Below are 24,582 nucleotides of genomic sequence, written 5' to 3' on the forward strand. Positions count from 1 at the left end.
CCAAGTGACCACGGGCATCTGGTCTTAGCTGGGCCTCACTCTATGAGCTCCTGCGTGGCCCTGGACGCAGGGCACTCACAACTGAATGTGGTGGCCCTGATGCTTCCTCATGGATGGTAGGACAACATAAATCAAGTCCTATGGTTCCCACAGTGGTTTTAGGCATTAAGGTGAACAGTCATTATGAGCAAACTTCTCCTGGGGACTCACTGGGCTAGAAAGGGATGAAGAGCAGAGAGGGGTACTTTCTGGCCATAGTTCTAAAATATTTTTCTGAGCAAAATACAAGGTTCAATTTGGATTGAACCACACATTGTTTTCCCAATATTACTTTTGTTAAATATAAACAGGGGCTGGCGCTGTGTTGTAGTAGGTAAAATTGCCACCTGCGGTGCTGGCATCCCATATGGGCACCAGTTTGCATCCTGGCTTCTCCACTTCCAATCTGTCTCCCTGCTAATGTGCCTGGAAAAGCAGTGGAAGATGGCCTGAGTGCTTAGACCCCTGCAGCCAAGTGGGAAACCTGGAAGAAGTTCCTAGCTCCTGGCTTTGGATCAGCCCAGCTCCAGCTGTTGCAGCCATTTGCAGATTGAACCAATGGTTGGAAGATCTTTGTCTCTCCCTCCCCTTCTCTCTCTCTGTAACTCTGCCTTTAAAATAAATAAATAAATCTTTATGAAAAAAAAATCATAAACATCGGCCAGCGCCGCGGCTTAACAGGCTAATCCTCCGCCTTGTGGCACCGGCACCCCGGGTTCTAGTCCCGGTCGGGGCGCTGGATTCTGTCCCGGTTGCCCCTCTTCCAGGCCAGCTCTCTGCTGTGGCCCAGGAGTGCAGTGGAGGATGGCCCAGGTCCTTGGGCCCTGCACCCCATGGGAGACCAGGAGAAGCACCTGGCTCCTGGCTTCGGATCACCCCACTTGGGGGGTGAACCAACGGAAAAAGGAAGACCTTTCTCTCTGTCTCTCTCTCTCTCACTGTCTAACTCTGCTTGTCAAAAAAAAAAATCATTAAAAAAATCATAAACATCAAGTTGCTGAATTAAAATTATTTTTAATAAAACATAACATTACATGGTATTTAGAAAATAGAAACTCAATACCCTTATTATAACTGTAATAATAATAGGAGCCTGCACTGTGGGTCAGTAGGTTAGTCTTCCGCCTGCACCGCTGGCATCCCATATGGGTGCTGGTTCTAGTCCCAGCTGCTCCTCTTCTGATCCAGCTCTAAGCTGTGGCCTGGGAAAGCAGTAGAATATGGCCCAAGTCCATGGGCCCCTGCACCCGCATGGGAGACCAGGAAGGGGCTGGTCTGTTGCTGTCTCTATAACCATTGTTCAGAGCAGCAAGGTATTCTACTGAACACTTATAGTATAATTGTTTCTGATTTCTCGTTATTCAGAATTTTGCCTATATCCAAACAGTGAAATAATGCTAAACATCTTGTATACACACACAAGAGGTGAAAAATGAAAATTTATTGTTCTATTTGCTTTCTTCGGGGTGTGTGCTTATTAACAATGCTGAACATTTTTTCTAATCAGAGACTCCGTTAATACTTGTTTTCCTTTTGTTTCTGCATGTTTAAATTTAATACATAATTCTTCATTCTAACAGGGATTAATTTTTTGTGCAAATGCAACTTTAAATGAATTTCCTCCTCTCCCACTAATCAATGAATCTAGTACCACGCTTTTTAGTGACAGCTTATTTATGTTTATTATATTAATTAAGACTTTCTTCTGAGCTGTTTTGTCTTCTCTAGTATGCTAGCATTGCAGATTAAATATAAGTGTTTTACAGTAGTTTTTATATTCTAGAAGTTACGCTTCTTCATTATGTCTTTTAAAAATTTTTTAAAAGGATTTTATTTACTTATTTTAAAGTCAGAAATACAGAGAAGGAGAGAGAGAGAAATCCTCCATCCACTGGTTCACTCCCCAAATGGCCACAATGGCCAAGGCTGAGCCAGAATGAAGCCAGGAGCTTCTTCCGGGTCTCCCTCACGGGTGCAGGGGCCCAAGGACTTGGGGGTCATCTTCCACTGCTTTCCTAGGCGCATTAGCAAGAAGCTAGCTGGATCAGAAGTGGAGAAGCTGGGTCTCAAACTGGCACCCATATGGGATACCAGTGCTGCAGATGGAGACTTAACCTTCTATGCTACAGAGCCGGCCCTAGTTATGTCATTTTAAAAGAACTTAAAAAATAAAACTTGTGAGTTTGTTTTCCCAGATGACTTCCATAATGTTTCTATGCAGTTAAAAAATTGTACTATGATGACTGCAAGCATCATATAAGATTCATAAATCAATCAGTGAAGAACTAATATTCTGTCACACTTTAATTCAATCAATTATACTAGTCACCCAACCATATTAGTTTTTAAAACTTTAATTTTTTTAAAAAAATATAAAAGTAGTATGACCAGCTTGATTTATTTTCAGGTGGGTCTGAACTACAACCACAAGATCCATACACTGCTCTAAGACTGAATCAATAAGCCTTATGCTTTCTGACCCAGTGCATTCTTGAACAGTCTCCAAAAGTATAAAAGACTGCATTCACCTCCCGAGAAATGATGCTCCTGCAGAAGGAAGACCTCCCTATCCCTCGACCCACTCTCCTCCACCCACCATTCATCTGTGCGCTGTGACAGACACCTGGGGACACAGGATTAGACAAAACACACCCGAGTCCGTCCTCGTGGAATTTATAGCTTTGCAGTACTTCATTAGCAGCACAAATTATTTACAGTGACTAAAAGAAGAGGCAAGACTGGCATTTTTCTTTTCATGAGAGGAATAAATGAAGAAAGACGACACTTACTGCATCACTGAAGATTTCACTGTTTATAGGTAAGATGTGTTCAATTCGCACAAAGGGCAAGAGAGAAGAAAGGATCTCTCTCAGCTCTTCGATGTCCAGGTCCCGTCTTTTTACTCCTCTTTTGTTCACACTATGGGCAGTGCCACTCAGTAAGTTTGGCTCTAAGACCGAAAAAATGAAAATTCTCCAATCAAATTCAAATACCCAGAGACAGACTTTCTTCCTTCCCTTGTGCACACATTCTTGGCACCACTCTATATACGTCAGTACACCTGCTTTAAGAAAGATCACACATCAGCTCCTTTCCAGCCACAGGAAGTTTACTGAACAGAGGTGTTCTCGGAGAAAGAAACCATTGTAGCAGCAGTACACTAACATTCTTTTCTGATTGTTCTGCACTAAAGGATAAAGGATTCTTTTCTGGACACTGACTCAAAGGAGAAGTGATAACTTGGTAGTTAATCTGATCAAGGGTTTTTCTTAAACTTTTCAAATTTTAACAGTTTTTAGTACAATAAGGGCATGGCAAGGCATATGCTGTTTTCTGGTCACTATAGGTTATCGACATGTTCATTAAACTATTTTATGCTTAAAAGCAATTTAATGTATTTATCACTTGGTGCCCAAAGCAGCACAACCTAATGTGTACTCCAGTTTTAAGATTTTGATTAAGTCTCCTAAACTTCTGTGACATGGAAATATGACTGCCTAAACGTAGACCTTTTGACCTTTGAAATGTCCTGTATGTCCCTCCTGCAGGCCAGAAGATGAAGATTTCTTCACTGGGGATTAGTGCAAGAAGAGCTGAAGTATTCATGTGCTTATTGGATATTGAGGGAGGAAGAAAAATCACACAATTTTGAAAATTCTTGACCATGTTTTTAATCTAGAAGGCAGCAATGTTTTCTCAAAAACAAAGAAAAAAAGAAACCAAAACCACTGAATAAGATAATCATTCACAAATGCAAATGCTGGAGTTCTGCAAATATTCTATAGCCAAACTGCTATCCCCTTAAATCATGTGACTGACATACAGACATACATATACATACATATCTATACACGTACATATAAAATATACACATACATATAAGATAAATATATATGCATATATATAAGATTATATATACAGATAAATATAAGATATCCATGTATCTTAAACTGTTTTTAAAAGCTGAACATATTTACAGGGTACCTTGTATTGTTCAATACATGTCTGTTTTCAAGAAGTGAAGTTTATTCGGAGTCATTCAAAATAAAATTGTTCAAAGCATGTGGAAATTGGACTTTTTCCTTTGCCTTACTATGATTTAGTTTAATACTTACATAAGGCATTACCTTTTTTAAAAAAACTTTTTTTTTAAAGTAGTGGCATCCTGTTTTCATACGATATATCACACAAAACTCCCAAATGTACAAGTAAGGTCAAAACCTTTATATCCAAAGGTGATTGACACAAAGGGGTGGCTTGATGCTTTTAGCTTCATTATTATCCCTACAAAACCTACCATTCTAACCCATTTTGAAAAATATTATTATTATTATTATTTTTTTTTTTTTTTGACAGGCAGAGTGAACAGTGAGAGAGACAGAGAGAAAGGTCTTCCTTTGCCGTTGGTTCACCCTCCAATGGCCGCCGCGGCCAGTGCGCTGCGGCCAGTGCGCTGCAGCCGGCGCACCACGCTGATCCGAAGGCAGGAGCCAGGTGCTTCTCCTGGTCTCCCATGGGGTGCAGGGCCCAAGCACTTGGGCCATCCTCCACTGCACTGCCTGGCCACAGCAGAGAGCTGGCCTGGAAAAGGGGCAACCGGGACAGAACCCGGTGTGCCGGCGCCGCTAGGCGGAGGATTAGCCTAGTGAGCCGCGGCGCCGGCGAAAACTATTATTTTAAAAGAAACTTTATCACTCTAAGGATGCTTGTTATCTGCCCAAAATAAGTATAACATTTCATAATCACCAACCTTACACCAATGAACAAGTCTATGGCCTGTAATGATTATTACATTGTATTAATCAATTGTATACAATCAATTCTTGCTATTGCAGCAGTTACATTCTACAACGCTGACAAACAACAGAAGAGCAAACATGAGTGTACTTCAAATAGTTTGTAGAAAATGGAATTACAAGGTAAGTTTATTTTGGTGCAAAAAAATTTGAATCTGTCCATCTGAGGGCTCTTGAAATAGTTCATGGAAAACATATACTATGACAAAACTATGCACAGATTTCAAAATTTTTTATACCAAAATAAAATTACTTTAAAATATATACATATACTTATGTATTTGGAAGGCAGAGTGACATAAAGTGAGGGAGAGACAGAGAGAGAAAGATCTTCCATCCATTGGTTCACTTGCCAAATGGCCACAACAGCTCGGGTCAGGCCAGGCTAAAGCCAGAAGCCAGGAACTCCATGTCTTCTACCTGGGTGGCAAGAACTCACGCAACTGAGCCAACATCCGCTGCTTAGCAGTGAGCTGGATGACAGGTTAGCCGGGACTCACCAGTCTCCAAACAGGATACGGCTGTCCCAGGCTGCAGTTTACCCAGCTGTGCCACAAGATCTGCCCCTAAACTTACACTTTTTTAAAAAACAACAACAACAACAAAAAACACATAATTTATTTGAAAAGCAGAGTTATTGAGAGAGAGAGGGAGACAGAGATAGAAATAGAGAGAGAGAGAATTTCATCTGCTGGTTCACACCCCCAGTGACTCTAATAGGCAGCAGGGGTCAGACCAGGACAAGGCCAGGAGCCTGGAACTCCACCAGCATCTCCCACGCAGGAAGCAAGCGTCCAAGGACTTGGGACATCTTCCACTGCTTTCCCAGGCACACCAGCAGGGAGCTGGACTGAAAGTGGAGCAATCAGGCCTTGAACCAGTGCTCTGATAGGGGATGCCAGCATCACAGGCAGCAGCTTAACCTGCAATGCCAGAGTGCAGGCCCCTAAACTTCCATCTTTTAATTCCACTTTCCACTTTGATTTTTTCAAAGCATTCTCATATTGGCATTCAAAATACTTTCCAAATTAATTGTAATGGTTTTTATATTTCAAAAAAAGTTCAAATCTGAGAATTGCTAGAGGCTTTTGCAGGCCACAGAAAAATGAATCAGGAGAAATAAAATTGACAGCACAGCTCTGTAAATGTACTAAAAACCAGTGACTTGAATACTTTAAATAGGTGAACTTTGTGGTATGTAAATTACACCTAAAAAAGCTACTGAAAAATGTCAGGAAAGGGAAATCTGCACTTGATTTTTTCTAATTAAAAGCTGATGGTAGCGCCGGCGCCGCGGCTCACTAGGCTAATCCTCCGCCTAGCGGCGCCGGCACACCGGGTTCTAGTCCCGGTCGGGGCGCCGGATTCTGTCCCGGTTGCCCCTCTTCCAGGCCAGCTCTCTGCTGTGGCCAGGGAGTGCAGTGGAGGATGGCCCAGGTGCTTGGGCCCTGCACCCCATGGGAGACCAGGAAAAGCACCTGGCTCCTGGCTCCTGCCATCGGATCAGCGCGGTGCGCCGGCCGCAGCGCGCCGGCCGCGGCGGCCATTGGAGGGTGAACCAACGGCAAAAGGAAGACCTTTCTCTCTGTCTCTCTCTCTCACTGTCCACTCTGCCTGTCAAAAAAAAAAAAAAAAAAAGCTGATGGTCTGGGTTCAGTTTGTAGAAGAACACAATACTACATGAGGGGAAGAAGGAGTTGGGCTAACCCTAGACACAAATAAAATCCTGGTGATTCCGAGATGATATGACTTGGATGTGATCCCACCTGCTGCTGTGCAGCAACGCCAGCTGAGGTCAGAAATACTGTTTCCCTGTCACCTCCTAAAACGTGTGAAACAACGCGATCCTTGGTTTTTAAAAATATTCATATATTAAATTCACCACTTCACTCATATCAGAGGCTTTTAGTACACTGACACCAAAGTGCAACCACCACTAACTCCAGAATATTTTCATTAACAAGGTGCTTTATAAATCTTCAGTCATTATACCAAATTCTTCATTGTGATACTTCCATGAATCAGTCAACATACCTTATTAGACACATAAAAAAATAGTGAAATTTTCCTTTTTAAGGTTATCAAAGCTTCTGATCTATTTACTTTAACAAACTATACCTCTCCAGCGAATTTTCTGAGCTTACCTCTGTCTGCTATTCTTTTCATCAACTGATGCTCTCCCCATTTAACCAGATATTTAAGGATATCTTGTTCACTTGCCTACAATAAAAAAATGGTTGATATTTGTTTAGTGAAAGTAGATAAATGGTAATTCCGTTAATGACATTTCCTGTGCCCTTATGTAGACAGAGAACGCAGCTCACCACATTTTACTCTTTACACTGAGAGTTAAACCTGTGGTCCAACAACAGCCAACACACACAACACTGTGCTACATATGCTTTATCCATCAACCTCACTCTCAGCTCCAACTACATTTTTATTCTTAATTCCACCTTTTTTAAAAATCCTGTTCCCTTCTAATCATAAATCCATTTTATCTTACTGTAAAGTTTCTACATATTGCCTTAAGTTCTTTCTTTTGGAATGAGACAGCGAGAGATAAATGAGACAGGGAATGACAACTCTCTCCTGGAGAATGAGACCCGCAGCTTGTCCTGGGAGAAGACGCCTCCACTGATGGTGCAGGACCTGGGAGCACACCTGTGAAATGGCACAGCATCCGTGCTTCGCTGTGCTTTACGGAAAATCTTAGCGCAAACCACTCTGCTCTTCGGGTGTTCTCTACTCTCTAAGAAAGAACGCAGAGCTCCTAAAGACAACAACCTGAGAGAACTGAGAAGTCCTAACTCCCAGAAAGCCTCCAGTCTTGATCAGGATAGTGCAACAGGTCTGCTAATAACACAGACCCTCCACAAACCAAGCCCAAGGGTGGTAACATGTGCCCTGCAACCAAAGCAATCGACAAAGGAAAAGCACAGCTAGCTGTTCAATGGATTCTTAACTCTTAATTGCATTTTGGACTGGGATGGTAGCAGTTTATAATTTTTATTGTACAAAGAAATGATAAATTATCAATGGGTTTATAGCTTTTTCAGGAGCAGGTGCTTAGCCTAGCACTTAGGATGTCTTTGTCCCACACCAGAGTCCCTGGGTTTGATACCTGCCTCCAGCTTCCTGCTAACGCAGAGCCTGGGAGACAACAGTGATGGCTCAAGAAATGGGTCCATGCCCCTCACCTGGGAGATCTGGATTGAGCTCCTGGCTCCTCCCTCCAAGCCCTTAGCTTGTCGCTATGAGCATGTAGGGAATGAACCAGTGGGTGGGAGTTCTTTGTTTCTATGTCTCTAAAAAAATTTTTTTTAAAATTGCTATAGCTTTTAGCACAAAATTCATGCAGCCAATGTAAGAGAAAATTAAGCTTGAAAACATAATTTTCCTGAAAGCTTTTTTCTGCAATATTTAAATCTAATTACCAAATTAGATTAACATATAAAAGCCAAGGACACAACAATCTGCTAAAAATGACTTCTGATTAAAAGTAAGTAGTTGAAAACATTATTATACCTTGGCAAAAACACGTGTGATCCTTACTCAGTGCTGCTTAAGCTAATGTCTGCAATTCAAGTACCTGAGACCCCACCAAAAGGAAAGAAACTGCGTCAGCAAATACACATGAGGAAACCAAGTGGATCACCGTTGGGATGTGTTTCTGACCCTGCCTACTGCCTCAATCTCACTTGGGTGTAGCTGGTTACGACCTGGGCTTGTTCACAATCAAGTCATGGTAGCAGCGTGCATGGAGGGCCAGTGAGTCGCAAGGCTTTTGCTGTATAAGTATGAAGAGGGCATTCACGGGTGGTTCGATCACTGTCTGTTTCGCTCCCCCTGCCTTGCCCTCGCTGGAAGAGTAAGACACAGATGGGCTTCCTGGCGCACATATGAATGACAATGAATTTGAGAGGTGTATAAATGATTACCTGTAGGTAGTCAGACTGGATAGCAGTAAGCAGATGGTCTTTGCTGAGTTCATAAAAAACATCCGAAGCCATGACCTGGGAAAATTCCTCACAGAGGAAATGCAGCGCTTGTCGGTGGACCCATTTAGAGCCGTATGGATGAGAGCTCCACTTGAGGATGGCAATTAAGGTATCTAATGAGATGCTCTCAGCAATGATATCCTCACAGCCTGAAAGAGAAGGCAAATAACTTCTTGAGATTAATCATAAATATTACTTTTTGAACATTAGAGTGCTAGACACTATATTTGAAAGTAGCAGTAGTTAAAAAAAACTCAAGATAAAATAAAATCCATGGAAATCACCAAGACTTGGTAGGATGAGGTTACTGTAGATTATGACATCCATGGAAATCTACTGCCCCACAGACAGACCAATAGAAAAAGGCAGTGAATCTTTCCAATTGGTCCAGGAAATAAATATCTTTGTACAAGTCCAACAATGTGAGTGAGATCCTAGCGTGGAAAGCAATGGACGAAGCAGGAAAGGAGGTAGGCAGAGCTGACATAGCTGTGGAGCTGGCCAGAGGAAACGGAGATGACAGCTGACCGATGGAAGAACCCGCACCTGAGCAGACAGGTGGGCTGCCGATACAAAGACATATCTGTTCTTTGTATGGTCCTAATAAAAACATAATGCTTTGCACTGGTTTTCATTAATCCCGTAGGAAACAGGCAAAATATCAAAAGTTTCATGCTCACCTGGGCTTAATTCTAGCAAACATGTAAAGAATAAATGGTTTAAGGGAAATGGGCCAGGATCCTGGAAAAAGAAACTACAGCATTCTAAGTGCTCAAGAAGCAAAGAAGAAAATCCGAGGTAGTTAGCTATTGTCTTTAGGAAAGATCGTTTCAAAAGACAAAGATAAGATAGAAGTCAACCCTGAGGGACAAACATTGTGGAGGGGAAATGTCTGGGCAGCAGTTTTTCATTAATGTGAGCAGAAGTTTAGCCTCCACCAGCAGCAGCAACAATGTGGCTCCACATACTGCTAACAAGCTCAGAGCTTTAAGACACGGCTGAAAGAACGGGCACCCACCAGTGCCAGAGACTTTCAGAATCCAAATTTATACGTCCAGCCATGAAAGATGGGAAGAGAAAGGGGGTGAAATCCAGCTTCAGATGATATAAGATTGTCAGTGGCCAATATAAGTAATGCCTCATCCCCTTTTACGAAAGGTACCACATACAAAGCATCACAGGTGTCTAGCATTGTAACAGAATGAATGACAGAAATCTGACAGGGCTAGGCCGGCATCGCGGCTCACAAGGCTAATCCTCTGCCTTGCGGCACCGGCACACCGGGTTCTAGTCCTGGTCGGGGCGCCGGATTCTGTCCCGGTTGCCCCTCTTCCAGGCCAGCTCTCTGCTGTGGCCAGGCAGTGCAGTGGAGGATGGCCCAAGTGCTTGGGCCCTGCACCCCATGGGAGACCAGGAGAAGCACCTGGCTCCTGGCTCCTGCCATCGGATCAGCGCGGTGCACCGGCCGCAGCGCACCGGCCGCGGCGGCCATTGGAGGGTGAACCAACGGCAAAGGAAGACCTTTCTCTCTGTCTCTCTCACTGTCCACTCTGCCTGTCAAAAAAAAAAAAAAAAAAAAAAAAAAATCCGGCAGGGCTGCCATAAAAGCTGAAGCAGTCTCAGGCTTTCAAGATTCAGGCATTCAGTCTTCATCAAGGGGCCAATGCTGCCCTGCTCCCCCGTGGAGTGCTGTGTTGTTCTGGGCACTGATGAAACTGCAGGATCCTCAGGAGGGCACAGGAAGAGCAGAGTCTGAGACATAAGCCAGGAGGAGAGCGCCAAGCAGATGAGATTACCTGTCTTTATGTAAGGGAGGCTGGGGACACACATAAGAGCTTTTACTGTCTGATGGAACTGACATCAATGCCAAGTCCCGGGAAACAAATGTTACAAGTAGGGAGACTTTCGCCTCAGTGTTGGGGAGTTTCTAACAATGAGCAGGTCTCTCTTCTCTTCTGTTATATAAAGGACCCTCTAGAGAAGTGTAGGTGCAGAGGCTGGCTCTCCACACTAGGGACGGAGGACAAGAACCTGATACTGAAGGTTAGAACCATGGCCAGAGACACCCAGGCTGCTTTTGTTACAAAACATAACATTTTTGCAAAAACAGTAACAGAAAAAAATGCAGGATTAATTTATTTAGTCTAAACACTAAAACATTTGTATAAGGAATTCTGAGAGCACCGCAGTGACACCCAAAGGCACACGTAGGCACTGGGGAGAGGAGGGAAGCAGCGGCGAGCTCTGACGTCCGAGCCTGAATGCTGAGCGGAGGGCTTCCGCCGGTCCTGCTGTCTCAGAGCGGCCACTGGAGAAGCACCGAGTGGGAGAGTCAGTCTGGGAGGAAAGGCGATCTCCCAAGATGTGTTTGCAATGCTGATGAAGAGGAAATTTAGATAAAAGGGGGTTATTTAAAATGATAGGTCACATTCCTACTAAACCAGTATATTGGCAGAGGTAAAGAAAGAGAAGTAAACACCATCACACATTCAAATTTCTGAGGTTTAACAAGCAGCAGGATGTGGAAGGAAAAATTGGGCTTTGGAATTAAACACCTTGGACTTGAAACTCCATTCCTGTATGTCACTTAGTAGCAAAGTGACTTGGGCAAGTCACTTAATTCTGAGCCTGAAGTTTCCTCATCTGTAATGGTGGGGCTACATTTCCTAACTCACAGGGTTGTCAAGAGATTTATCAAACTGCACCTGGCTCCTGGCGCAGTGCGCTGGCCGTAGCGGCCATCTGGGGAGTGGGCCAGCGGAGGGAAGACCTTTCTCTGTGTGTGTGTGTGTCTCTCTCTCACTGTCTAAAGGGATGCGTCTTATTTATTCAAATTAATACTTGGACATCATGATAAAGGGTTTCAATAATGATGATACGCCCTTTGTCAAGGCTATTGATAATGGAATGAAGACATCAATACAGCAGGAAGGCAGGAGGGGTGCTGGCAGGGAAAGGCCAGCAGGCGGGATGCCCAGGGCTTCAAACAACGCCACCTTCTTGGTCCATTTGGGTCCAGTTTTGTAGGTCCAAAACATGATCAACACGTCAGAGATGTTTGGATTCTTCGTGACAAAGTGATGTTAGCAAATGTGTCAAGACCAGTGCACACATCAGCACAGCCATCTAGTAAGCAGAGTGCCATAAGTCCTATCTCAGCACTTCTCAAAGTCTCTTGGGTTTCTTTCTTTCCTTCTGTCATGGGCTTGTGACACTTCAGTAAAATTTGGCATGAATGCTGCAAGGTCAAACTGCTCGAAAAGTTTCTAAATGCTACCACTCTCAATTCCTGTACTTAGCTCACCGAATAGTGCTGCTCCACCTGAAGTCCCCTCCTTTTTTGGGAACAGGGCTTTCCCTCTTGCTTTCTGCCATAGACAGAACGTGCTGTGGCCGGCCTGTTGGTCAGAGGAGGAAAACAAGCAGCACTGGAGCAGAGCCACTAGAGTGGAGGCAGCTGCTGCACACTGATGTAGGGTGCCTCAGCAAGTTCTGAGAAGTAACTGTTCACTGCCAAACGCCCTGGAGGTTCGCAGGTGGTTCATTACACAGCACTGGGTGACCAATAAACCATCTAACGTTCTGGAGAGCCTCAAAAGCTTTTATTCACAATTTCCTTGTAATAGAAAAATACCACCCGTAGCGAAAGCATTTATGAATAAAGGGCAGCTTTTCATCATTACTGCTGTGAAGATGGCACAAGGTATGAAGTCAACGTCCTCAAATTCCTTTTGTGGGGTGGGCATTACCCTTGCAGTTAAGGGGCTGGTGAAGACACTTACATCACATGTCGGAGTCCTGGGCTCCATACCCAGCTCCCGCGCCTGATTCTACCCCCCCCCTTTTTTTTTGACAGAGTGGACAGTGAGAGAGAGAAACAGAGAGAAAGGTCTTCCTTTGCCATTGGTTCACCCTCCAATGGCCGCCGTGGCCGGCACACCACACTGATCCAAAGGCAGGAGCCAGGTACTTATCCTGGTCTCCCATGGGGTGCAGGGCCCAAGCACTTGGGCCATCCTCCACTGCACTCCTGGGCCACAGCAGAGAGCTGGCCTGGAAGAGGGGCAACCGGGACAGAATCCGGCGCCCTGACCGGGACTAGAACCTGGTGTGCTGGCGCCGTAAGGCGGAGGATTAGCCTAGTGAGCCGCGGCGCCGGCTCTGATTCTACCCTCTTAAAACACAAATCCTGGGTGACAGCAGTGGTGGCTCAAGTACCTGGGCTGCAGCCACCCATGGGGGAGACCCGGATCACGTTTCTGGCTCCTGACTTTGGCACAGCCCAGCCCCAGCCACTGTGATAATTTGGGAAGTGAACCAGTAGGTGGGAGCTCCCTTTCCATTTCTCTGTCTCTAAAATAAATACAACTAAAAAGGTGGAAATAAATAAAATTCCTTTTGTTTGTGTGATAATCACACTGTACAGATATACCTCCTACTTGCTTAAACGCTCTCTTCTATTCTCTTTCACTGAATATTTTTTCTAATTCTTAATGTGGGCAAAAATGTCTTTCAAAATGTTGAGCTATATAACCATATGAATGAAAAATCAAGGCTGAGATATAAAGAAATAAAACAAATTAATTTGGAATTTAGTAATACAAATGATTGTTACAGCTGCACATTAAATATGGTCACTTTCTGGTTTTATCAAAATTTTTGTTTTTCTCCTCATCGTGTTCCTCTGGTAACTAAAACAAGCCTCCATGCTGCCAGCTCTCTGAATACACCGTCAGGATCCATCTTTCTCCCCCCACGCTCTTCGTAATTCCTAAGCACCCTACTTGTTTCACCAACGCCACTGGGAAACCGCTTTTCAACAGCTCATCAGGAAACGTGTAAGGCTCCCAGGTTCAGAGTCTCACCCTGGGGCTGAGCTGGGAACAGGAGGAAGGAGACAGGAAGTGAAGCTGGCAGGGAATGGCTGGTGGTGATTCTCTCTCACGTGATGTGCACAGCATCACAGCGTCACAGGCTCACGGCACGGTCAGCCTTACATGGGTATGGTGATTCTCTCTCACGTGATGTGCACAGCGCCACAGGCTCATGGCATGGTCAGCCTTACATGGGTATGGTGATTCTCACACGACGTGCACAGCGTCACAGGCTCACGGCACGGTCAGCCTTACATGGGTATGGTGATTCACATGACGTGCACAGCGTCACAGGCTCACGGCACGGTCAGCCTTACATGGGTATGGTGATTCACACGACGTGCACAGCGTCACAGGCTCACGGCATGGTCAGCCTTACATGGGTATGGTGATTCACATGACGTGCACAGCGTCACAGGCTCACGGCATGGTCAGCCTTACATGGGTATGGTGATTCACATGACGTGCACAGCGTCACAGGCTCACGGCATGGTCAGCCTTACATGGGTATGGTGATTCACACGACGTGCACAGCGTCACAGGCTCACGGCACGGTCAGCCTTACATGGGTATGGTGATTCTCTCTCACGTGATGTGCACAGCGTCACAGGCTCATGGCACAGTCAGCCTTACATGGGTATGGTGACTTCAGCAGTACTGGAGGCAGGGATGGGACTTCAAAGTGCAAACAGGAAAAGTTGTTTTGATTCTTTCCTAACACATACATGGCTGATTCTGAGTACCAAGGAAAGGAATTATGAATCAAGCAGGAAGTGAGGGTGCCAGGAAGTAGTAAGTACAGCCTGGGCTTTGATTTCCAGCAGTTCTATCACTAACTCTTGACTATCCCACTAGCCAGCTGATTCAAACACACCGGCTGTGAGTCTCAGTCTCCACACAGAGGCTTCAACAATCCACGAGTGTTCTGAGGATTATCTTGGCTACAGGGGAGCCAAGGTGTCTATATACTGTTCTTATAGGCTAGAAATCTTAAATTTCTACTGTGCCTGCCTGCCCTCTTTTAGCTCTTGTATCTTAGTGGGCAGCGTGTCTTACTGACTCTTCTTTCAACACACAAGTAGGCTAGCTGCTCTATTTTCCATTCCCATCAACGTCGTCTGTGTCCCAATCCCCAGCACCTCATCCTGAAAAGCTTCCTCCCATGTCCTTCCCTCCAGTATCCATCCATTTAGCACACTGCTGAAAGGTTTAAGTTTTCTAAAACAGCAGCACCATCACATCACCCCTATATATCTTTACTTTATAAAGTCGACCGAGAATTCCAGCTCCAAGGCACGAAATGAGAGTCAGACATAAGGGCAGGAAGACAAGCCAACCAGCTCCTCAGTGTCCACAGTAGCTAGACATCGCACTTTGAGACTTCTGAGAGCTGACAATAAATTCTCTGCTATTCCTCAGGAGGACCGTACTGAGAACCCATCTGAACCCAGGGCCTCCAGTGTGCGGGGCTCAGCGATTCACTCTCATTCTGCTCTCCTTTCTCAGCCCCCTCTCCCTCCAGTTCATGGGATTACTTTTCAGATAAATGACTGCACACATGCCTTCGTTCCAGCCTGTGCTCAGAGCAGGAATTGTAGAGAACAGGAAGAAACACCCAAAGATAGCTAGCTAACCAGAAATGGCCCTAGAAGTCAGGATTCTTGAATGAAATTCTCAAACTTCTTCTAAATGGCAAAAGGAAGGAAGGAAAAGGAAGGAAGGAGGGAAGGAAGGAAGGAAGGAAGGAAGGAAGGAAGGAAGGAAGGAAGGAAGGAAGGAAGAAGGGAAAGAGGGAAGGAGGGAGGGAGGGGGGGAAGGAAGGAAGGAAGGAAGGAAGGAAGGAAGGAAGGAAGGAAGGAAGGAAGGAAGAAAGGAAGAGAAAACCTCACCCCAGACCCCATTCCTACTGGTAAGTGGGGTGACCTCACTGCGTAAGCAGTGAATTAAAATGGGGTGTACGTGGAAGGTGAAATATTAGCTCAGCAGTAGTGGTGGCACATGAATGGAATGGGAACACTAGGCACTATAAGGCCCTGATGTTGGCAGGTTTTAGTTAACAGGTTTCAAAACCATGAAAAAAGAAAACAGATTCCAACTCCCAAATCTAGGCATTCTTGTCTGAAGACTTCCAGGCTAGTATTTAAAGAGAACCTGCTTCCTGCAGCTGCAAGGCAGACAGCCAGCACCGAGGCTCCAGATTCCACTTTAAGGGTATCAGAGCTACAAACAACTCGAGTAAAACCTCAACAAGGCCTGAAAGGAACACTTGGACACAGAAACATGGAATGGGGCGATTTGGGTGGGTGAGTTGAGCATATTTATCGGAATTTTCTGGGCTGGGAAAGCAGCTCCTCTAACTCCTTGCTGGAGATCAGGTGCCTAAAACAATGATACTTGTCCTACTTAAGATCTGCCCCTGCCTTTTCTCACTACCTCCAAACCAATAACCAGAATCAGGTTCACAGCAGTCTAAGAGCAAAAAGCACAGTGCCTGCTCTGGGATGAAAAAATTAGATACCCAGAGCACTGCAAGGCCTGGCTCTGTGGACTGGCAGGTCGTGGAGGTGCACTTGTGGGGGACATCCTGCACACGGTGCACCAGGGTACTAGGGTTGTGATGGAGTCGTGTGCAACCTAAGGGACATCTTCAGGTTGCTTTACCCAGCGATTACTTAGACCTGGCAATTGTAGCACCTACTGATGGGGGAACCAACACATCAGATCCTCTGGGTTGAATGTCTGGGTTAGCTCACCTGGGAGGTTGCCAAGACCGCTGAAGTACCGGCAAAGGCTAGTGCAAATCCAGGTTGGGTAAGGGAAGGAGATTGTGCTGGTTGTTCACCTTGCTTAAGCTAGAACTATTTCCCATCACCTCTATTCCTGCATGGTTCCAAAGCTGAATGGGAGAGGGAAAGAGAGGGAGGGAGAGGAAGGGAGGGAGGCAGAGAGGGAGGGAGGCAGAGAGGGAGGGAGGGAGAGAGGGAGGGAGGGAGGGAGAGAGGAAGGGAGGGAAGGAGAGAGAGACAGACAGACACCTGGAAGGCAGAAGGGAGCAGCAGCCATTACTCTGTCACTGCGGCTAGATGTAGTGACAGGCAGATGCAGCAGAGCCCATGGGTCCAAGCTTGTCCTTGCTTCTCCATTTCTCTGCACCCACCACCACTTCCTCCCAACCCCAGCCCTGCTGACCAACATTGGTGCCCAGCAGCTGCAGACCCATGGACAGGTCCAGTGGTTGCAGGCGTTTAGGGAATGAACCGGCAGGTAGACGATCTCTCTTTTCCCAGTTACTATGCCTTTCAAATAAATAATAAGTAAAACTTAAAAAAATACACTTTATGGGAATGGGAAAGAACATTATGGGAAATGCAGAAAGAACAACATCCATTGTGTGATAGTTGTTGAAATTTTAAGTGATCATGAAGGGCCAGTGTTGTGGCATAGCGGGTAAAGCTGCCACCTGCGATGCTAGCATCCCATATGGGCACTGGTTCCTGTCCTGGCTACTCCACTCTGATCCAGCTCCCTGCTGATGGCCTGGGAAAGCAGCGGAAGATGGACTGAGTGTTTGGGCCCTGCACCCACGTGGGAAACTTGGATAAAGCTCCTGGCTTTGACCTGGCCCAGCCTTGGCCGCTGCAGCCATCTGGGGTAAGATTTTTCTGTCTCTAACTCTTTCAAATAACTAAATAAATCTTTTTAAAAAAGTGATCATGAATAGAGTGTCTGATTTCAAGAAATAACTTATTGGGGCCGGCGCCGCAGCTCAATAAGCTAATCTTCTGCCTGTAGCGCCAGCACACCGGGTTCTAGTCCCAGTTGGGGCACCAGATTCTGTCCCAGTTGCTCTTCTTCCAGTCCAGCTCTCTGCTGTGGCCCAGGAGTGCAGTGGAGGATGGCCCAAGTGCTTGGGCCCTGCACCCCATGGAGACCAGGAGAAGCACCTGGCTCCTGGCTTCGGATCAGCGCGGTGCACCGGCCGAGGCAGCCACTGGAGGGTGAACCAATGGAAAAGGAAGACCTTTCTCTCTGTCTCTCACTGTCTAACTCTGCCTATCAAAAAAAAAAAAAAAAAAAAAAAAAAAAAAGAAAGAAATGACTTATTGGAAAAAAAGAATATTCAAAAATACAATCTAGGTTTCTACTAGTTGCCTATAACTCATCAATATTGTATTATCAATAGCGATTCAAATAGTTTGAACCTATTTTCCCAGAAATGAGATCATCAAATGTACTCTATAAAAACCGAAGTAGAAGGGTACTTCAAAAGTTCATGGAAAATGGAAATAAAATTTATTTTGGTGCAGAAATTTTTTTGAAATCCATGTATACTTGTACTTATCTTAGATGTTTTGTCAAATCTGCTTCCTTGTAATGATTAAATTAAACCACATGAAGTTGTTGTCGTTAAACTGTTTACCTAAGAAAATAACATCAGAGGGTTAATGAATTAGGTTTTTTTTTTTTTTAAAAAAAGATTTATTTATTTATTTGAAAAGCAGAATTAAAGAGATAAGGAGAGACAGGGAGCTCTTCCATCAGCTAGTCCACTCCCTAAATGGCTGCAAAGAGCTGTGCCGATCCAAAGCCAGGAGCCAGGAGCTTCTTCCATGTCTCCCATGCGGGTACAGGGGCCCAAGGACTTGGGTCATCTTGTACTGCTTTTCCTGGCCATAGCAGAGAACTGGATTGGAAGTGCAGCAGCCAGCTGGGACTCGAATTGGTGCCCATATGGGATGCCAGTGCTGCAGGTGGAGGTTTAACCTACCATACTACAGTGCCACCTTTTATATATATTTATATACATACATATTTTTTGAGATTTATTTACTTGAGAGGCAGAGTAAGAGAGAGAGGGCTTTGTTTTATTAATGTACCTACATAGTAAGTGTCTACTGGTCCTATCATTGGACTTACTTCAATCTTAAGGCTTGACATATGCTAAGGACCCACAGGTGTTTACTAAACGGATAAAGTACAGGAGATAGTGTTGATTCTGTATCAATGGTCTATTTGAACTGACAGAACATCTATTTTTTGCCTCCAATCTTCCATCTGCTGGTTCACTCCCCAGATGGCTGCAATGGCCAGGGCTGGGCCAGGCCGAAGCCAGGAGCCTGAAGCTTCTTCTGGATCTTCCACTTGGGTGCAGGGTCCCAAGCACTTGGGCCATCTTCCACTGCTATCCCAGGAACATAAGCAGGGAGCTGGATCAAAAACGGAACAGCCAGGTCTTGAACCGGTGATCACATGTGACACAAGTGGCAGTTTGACCACTATGCCACAACACCAGCCCCCTATCTATCAGTTTCTATATTCCTTGGAAAAGGGGAGCAGTCAAAAAGTTTCACTATAACAAAGTCAGAACAATGAGCTGGGGCTCTATGATAAAGTGACAATTGGGCCATTTCTCTTAGTGTTTGTGAGAGAAGAAGTTCACAACCAATAGCTCACCACTAAGGGGAGGCTCTAAGGACAACTTTTTATTTTTATTTATTTATTTTTTTAAATTTTTTGACAGGCAGAGTGGACAGTGAGAGAGACAGAGAGAAAGGTCTTCCTTTTCCGTTGGTTCACCCTCCAAAGGCCGCCGCGGCCGGCGCACTGTGCTGATCCGATGGCAGATGCCAGGTATTTATCCTGGTCTCCCATGGGGTGCAGGGCCCAAGCACTTGGGCCATCCTCCACTGCACTCCCTGGCCAGAGCAGAGAGCTGGCCTGGAAGAGGAGCAACCGGGACAGAATCCGGCGCCCTGAGCGGGACTAGAACCCTGGTGTGCCGCGCCGCAAGGCGGAGGATTAGCTTATTGAGCCGCGGCGCCGGCCTCTAAGGACAACTTTAATGACCCTGTTTGCTCCCTAAGACAGTAATCCTACAAGAGCTGATGCTGAATATAATATACACAGAAATGTTTAAAAAAGCCCAAACCTGATAACTTTTTAGACTTCGGAAACTTGGAACTGAATTGTCAAATGAAGTATATAGAAAATAATCCTTACCATTAGAAAAATGCTACTAAACAGTTAATTCAGCTTTTAAAACATTTATTTAAAATTGATAGGAATTATAGACTGTAATTTTAATGACTCTGTGACTACTCCAAAAATTACATGAGTGAAGATGAACATCTGTTCATCTGCTCATTGCTCCTAGCCTCTGTATTTTCCTGCTGGACTATGGTTTCTCCCACTTTTTATTTGTTGAACTTGTTACTTGCTGGCGCCATTAAGCCTTTGGCTATAAGCTAAATTAAAGATACACCATCTCAAAAAATAAAATACTAAATTGAAACAAGCACACACAATTTGCTTAGGCCCATGTGAATGTGACCCAGGCATCTCTCATCTATGAGGAGGAGGAAATGAGTTCAAGCTGAGGATCTCAGTCGGCATTTAAGATTTATTTATTTAAAAGGCAGAGAGGCACAGAGAGAATCATCTTCCATTCACTGGCTCACTCCGCGAATGGCCACAACTGCTGGGCTGGGCCAGGCTGAAGCCAGGAGCCAGGAACTCCATCCAGGTCTCTCATGTAGATAGCAGGGACTCTATACTTGGGCCATCAACTGCCTCCTCCCAGAGGCTATGGAAGTGGAGTAGCACTCTAACATGGGACATAGGTGTCCCAAGCGGTGGCTTAACCTGTGGCACCACAATGTCCACCCCGCCCAGACAGAACGTATATGGTTAGTATGGGGAAGAACCAGGATGGAACACAGATCTGAACTCAAAATTCATCTTTACAAAATGTCATTTTTCGGAGGCACTGTTATTTATCTTTGAGCCTTTCTGCACAAATGGGAAACCCAGTCTCCAGTTTTTAGAGGACTGTAAGGACAAGATCAAACAACTATGAAGTGCCTACCATGCAACTAGATGGGTCTCATTCACAGGCCATTTGTCTTAATTTTCTTTTCCCTGGTATGGTATGGCATCTTGCATAGCAATAAAAACTAACCTGAAGTCTGTTAAAAAACTGTCTCATTTAAACTATTTCATTTCACATTGAAAATCATCTAAATGGTACTACATGCAAGGTGTAGTGAAGAACAGGCATCTTAATAATTCAAGCAAAACGTGATACCCTAAGTTTACAAGTCTTCTGCCATTTCACCTTTTTTCTCCACCTGTCCTTAGAATTTCATTATCACCAAGAAAAAGTTTTGTTTCTTGTTGATAAAAGGCTTCTAATTAAACTCTGCATAATTATGAATAAAAAGAAATAGACATTCAATAGACTTCACTGTAAATGAATTACATGTAATTTAGAAATAATAGAGAGGAAGAAAAACTGTGGGGACCCATGAGCCGGCCATGGGCCCCCATGCTAAGGCTTGGCTTGCTGACCGTTTGCAATAGTTACTGCCCTGTGGATGTTTATGGTTTCTGTTGAGCTGCGATATCGATATCGGGACCCTTCCATGACCCCAGGGTTGAGTCTACAACTACGGCCTTGGGGCTTCCCATACTTCTTTTCCCACTGACCAAGTCTGAGAAAACACCAGGTGGAAGCTTGTTGTTAGCACCCAAGTCGCCTGCTACGTGACCAGGAGCTTGATTGGATGAAGGCGCGTGATCACCTTTATGGTTGGACAAGGAGCGCATGGACTGTGCGTGATCAGGCACCCGATTGGATCGCCGCCGCATGGACTGCAGCATGGACTAAGCTTGCATTACATGCTTCTGCAATGATAAACTGTATAAGCTGTTTGTGAAATAGTAACGGGAGCTTCCCCTTTCTTTCGGAGCTCCCCTTGCTCAAGGGTTTCTCTTTCTATCCTGTTTAAATAAAGCCTACTGAAGGCCAAGAAGCAGCATCCGAGTATCTGTTTTTCCCGAGACCCCGGGAACCACAAAAAACTTTAATCTGCATGTGCTGAGCACTGTACTACGTTCTTTGGGTGACCTCAAGTGATCAAGATCCTGTCTTTAGGGGGGTACATAATACATGAGGTAACAGGAAATGAAACAGGTACTCGGGTCATCGTAAAACAAGTCAGAAGAGATACAATCTCAAACATAAAAGAAGTGTTTTACAAGCTCTCAGGAAGTAGAATATACTTTTAACTTGGAATGGCTAAGACAAAAAAAGAAAAGTAGTACGTGAGGCTGGTCTTAAAGGTTAGGGTAGCACCTGGACACTCAGTGATCAAACGCAAAGAAGCAAAGAAGCGTGACAACAGACTAAAGGCTAGAGGCTGAGTTTGTGGTCTATATGAAAAATGGCCATGTTTTAAAATAAAATGGAAAATGATATATATTTTAAACATTTAGTCATAATGTTAGGTAAAAAATGCTTTTTAAATGCTACATTTCATTATGTTTGGAGATGTATAACTTCAGAGTCACTTGATCTGCCATTCATGAACCAGACTAATTCTTCGTCTGTGTTGCACGTTTAACTGATCTGTTGACAATGGTCTTCAGTTCAGCTCTATTATGCACTAGGACGTATTTGCAGAATAATTTACTGAAAAGGAAACAATGACAATAGAAGCAAAATGAACTGCCAGCTCTACTGAACCGAGACAGAGGCAGCGTCCACGGCAGGACAATGGAGAGGGTGGGCAGCTGGAGGAGGGATGCCTGGGCAGGGACAGTGAGTCTCTGCTAGTCTGCATTTGTTTCAAGCCACACTCTTGGAACCTGACCAAGTTGTCAAGGGAAAAATTAGGTCATTGCCTTCAGTTGCTTCTCTATTCAATTTTTAATTCAATATAATCACATCCATTATGACTAAAAACATGAGTAAATAGAAGATCTATTTGGGAATAAAGTTATAAATAAGTATCATACTCCAAAGATTGAAAAATATGTTTTTGATGAAGCGGAAAAACAGACTACAGTTTAAAGTCTACAGTAAAATGCCCAGCACTAAAACATGCTTGTAGATACTGGTGCCAATTCTGGGTCATTTTGTTTTGATGCCAACAGTATTTACTCATGGGTTGTTAAAGTTCATGGAAAAAAAGTTTTCCCTGAGAAGTAAAGTTTTCCTCAAAATATTATAAATCAATAGTGTACTTGCACTACTGCTCTCACATTTTCAAAGGTGCTTACCCAGTGTATGCTAGGGTCATTGTGAAAAGTCAGTGATCAAACGCCTAGCCATCTACTTTTTGGAATTTTATACATTATCAACAAGCTTCTTAGGCTGCAACCTCAGAAAACAACGCCACTTGTTTCAAGAGAAGGAACTGACCTGAAAGGACATTGTTAGTCCATAGCATTGCTGGGAAAGCTGGACACTGGGCTGAGCAAACCAACCAGGACAAAGGCAGGCTGCAGCCGGAGGGCTGGCACCTGGCCACTGCAGCCCCACTCTGTCCCTGGACAAGAACGGCGTCACTGGCACCACTGCTATGGTCCTGTCTCCTGTCCCAGTGGATGCTGCTGCCCGCTCCATGCTTCCAGAAAGAACTCTCTCCAGTCGCCACTTTTCTGTGCTGTAACTTTCACTTCAAACGCCCAGTCATGTGCTGAAGCTCTCTGTCCACAGAGAAGGCTGAGGAAGCAAGGATCTGATCTTCAGGCTTTTCTACTGGGAGGGGGGCTCTGCCCTCTATCAACCTGCACAGTGAGGAATTCTCCAAAACTAGGTGCTGAGTAGCCAAAAAAGCCAAACGACCACACAGGAACACTGTGCTGCCACCATGTCCAGCTCTCTGTTCTCTGCTAACGGATCTGAAGCCAAGTCTGAAGGGAAGCTTTCCCAGGTCCCTGTACCCACAGTTTTTAAACTTCCTTGCTAGGCCCACATAACTCCCATTCCAAGTGATTCAGCCGAGATTCCTCTAGGTTGCTGCTTCAATCATTACTAGTCTACTGCTTGTTCCTATGCCAGGCCATAGCCTCCCACTCTCAACCCTGGAGACTGGTTCTCACATTGCTCCTCTTCCCCACTACATTCAAATCTCACTCAGTGAGAAGAGCTGGTATGAGTCACACCTCCACATGCACAAACGTGGGAGAAGGCGAGTTCTTAATCTCTGAGCTCCGCCACACTCCTAGGCTCTCAGGATGGCCAAATGAGGCACAGGCAAGACCCTCTGTGAACTACAGTAACAACCACGATTTCAGTTAACAGTCCTCAGACAGGGGAAAATTCCTCAGTGCTTACGACTGTGGTGGTCTCTGCGTTTCTCTGAGTGTAATGGGAGCTAGTGCTCTACCTTTCTATCTTTATTTCATTAAAAACAATCCTGCATAATCATAGTAGCACAGGCTCATAATTTTGAAAGTCCGGTAGTAACCAATGCTTACCATAAATCCCATTCACTCTCAATCCTATTACCCAGAGGTAAACTACTCTCAATTCTTTAGTTTTCCTTCTTGAATTCACCTCTCTAAATTAGTGTCATTAAATCAATATTTGGTGTTCATACTACAATGATTATTTAAATAGTGCTTACTGCTGAGTCAAACTGTGTACTAGAATTAGATTTTCTTTTACATGTAACTTTAAATTTTGAAGACATTAATTTCTTCTTTCCCTATCTGTTTCATTTAATTTATTTTTTGAAAGGCAGAGTTACAGAGAGAGAAGAGAGGGAGAAGGAGATGAGATCTTCCACTGGTTGGTTCACTTCTTAAATGGCCATAATGGCTGGACTGGGTGAGGCCAGAACCCAGGTGCCTGGAACTCCATTTGGGTCTTTCACATAGGTGGCAGGGGTCCAAGTTTTTGGGCTATCTTCTGCTGCCTCCCAGCAGCATTTTCACAGTTGTTGGATTGGAAGTAGAGCAGCAAGGATTCAAACCTGTGCTCATTTGGGAAGGCAGCACCACAGGTGGCACCTTAACTTCCACACCATAACGCTACCCCCTTTCTGTTTCATTTTCTATGAACTTATTGCAAATTCTTCATAAATG

General features: G+C 44.6%; 1 protein-coding gene across 1 annotated transcript in view; it reads right to left on the reverse strand.

The window, feature by feature from the left end:
• Window positions 1-24,582, reverse strand: part of BTBD7 (BTB domain containing 7) — a 90,973-nt gene that overhangs the window by 14,893 nt on the left and 51,498 nt on the right. Inside the window, exons 4-6 of the mRNA XM_051826430.3 lie at window positions 8,777-8,985; window positions 6,980-7,055; window positions 2,829-2,989 (exon numbers count right to left, since the gene is read on the reverse strand). Coding sequence (XP_051682390.1) covers window positions 2,829-2,989; window positions 6,980-7,055; window positions 8,777-8,985 — 446 coding nt within the window. The remainder of the gene's footprint in view (window positions 1-2,828; window positions 2,990-6,979; window positions 7,056-8,776; window positions 8,986-24,582) is intronic.

The sequence above is a fragment of the Oryctolagus cuniculus genome, chromosome 20, assembly GCF_051225735.1.
Source record: "Oryctolagus cuniculus isolate XC-2025 breed Fujian yellow rabbit chromosome 20, ASM5122573v1, whole genome shotgun sequence".
Lineage (NCBI taxonomy): Eukaryota > Metazoa > Chordata > Mammalia > Lagomorpha > Leporidae > Oryctolagus > Oryctolagus cuniculus.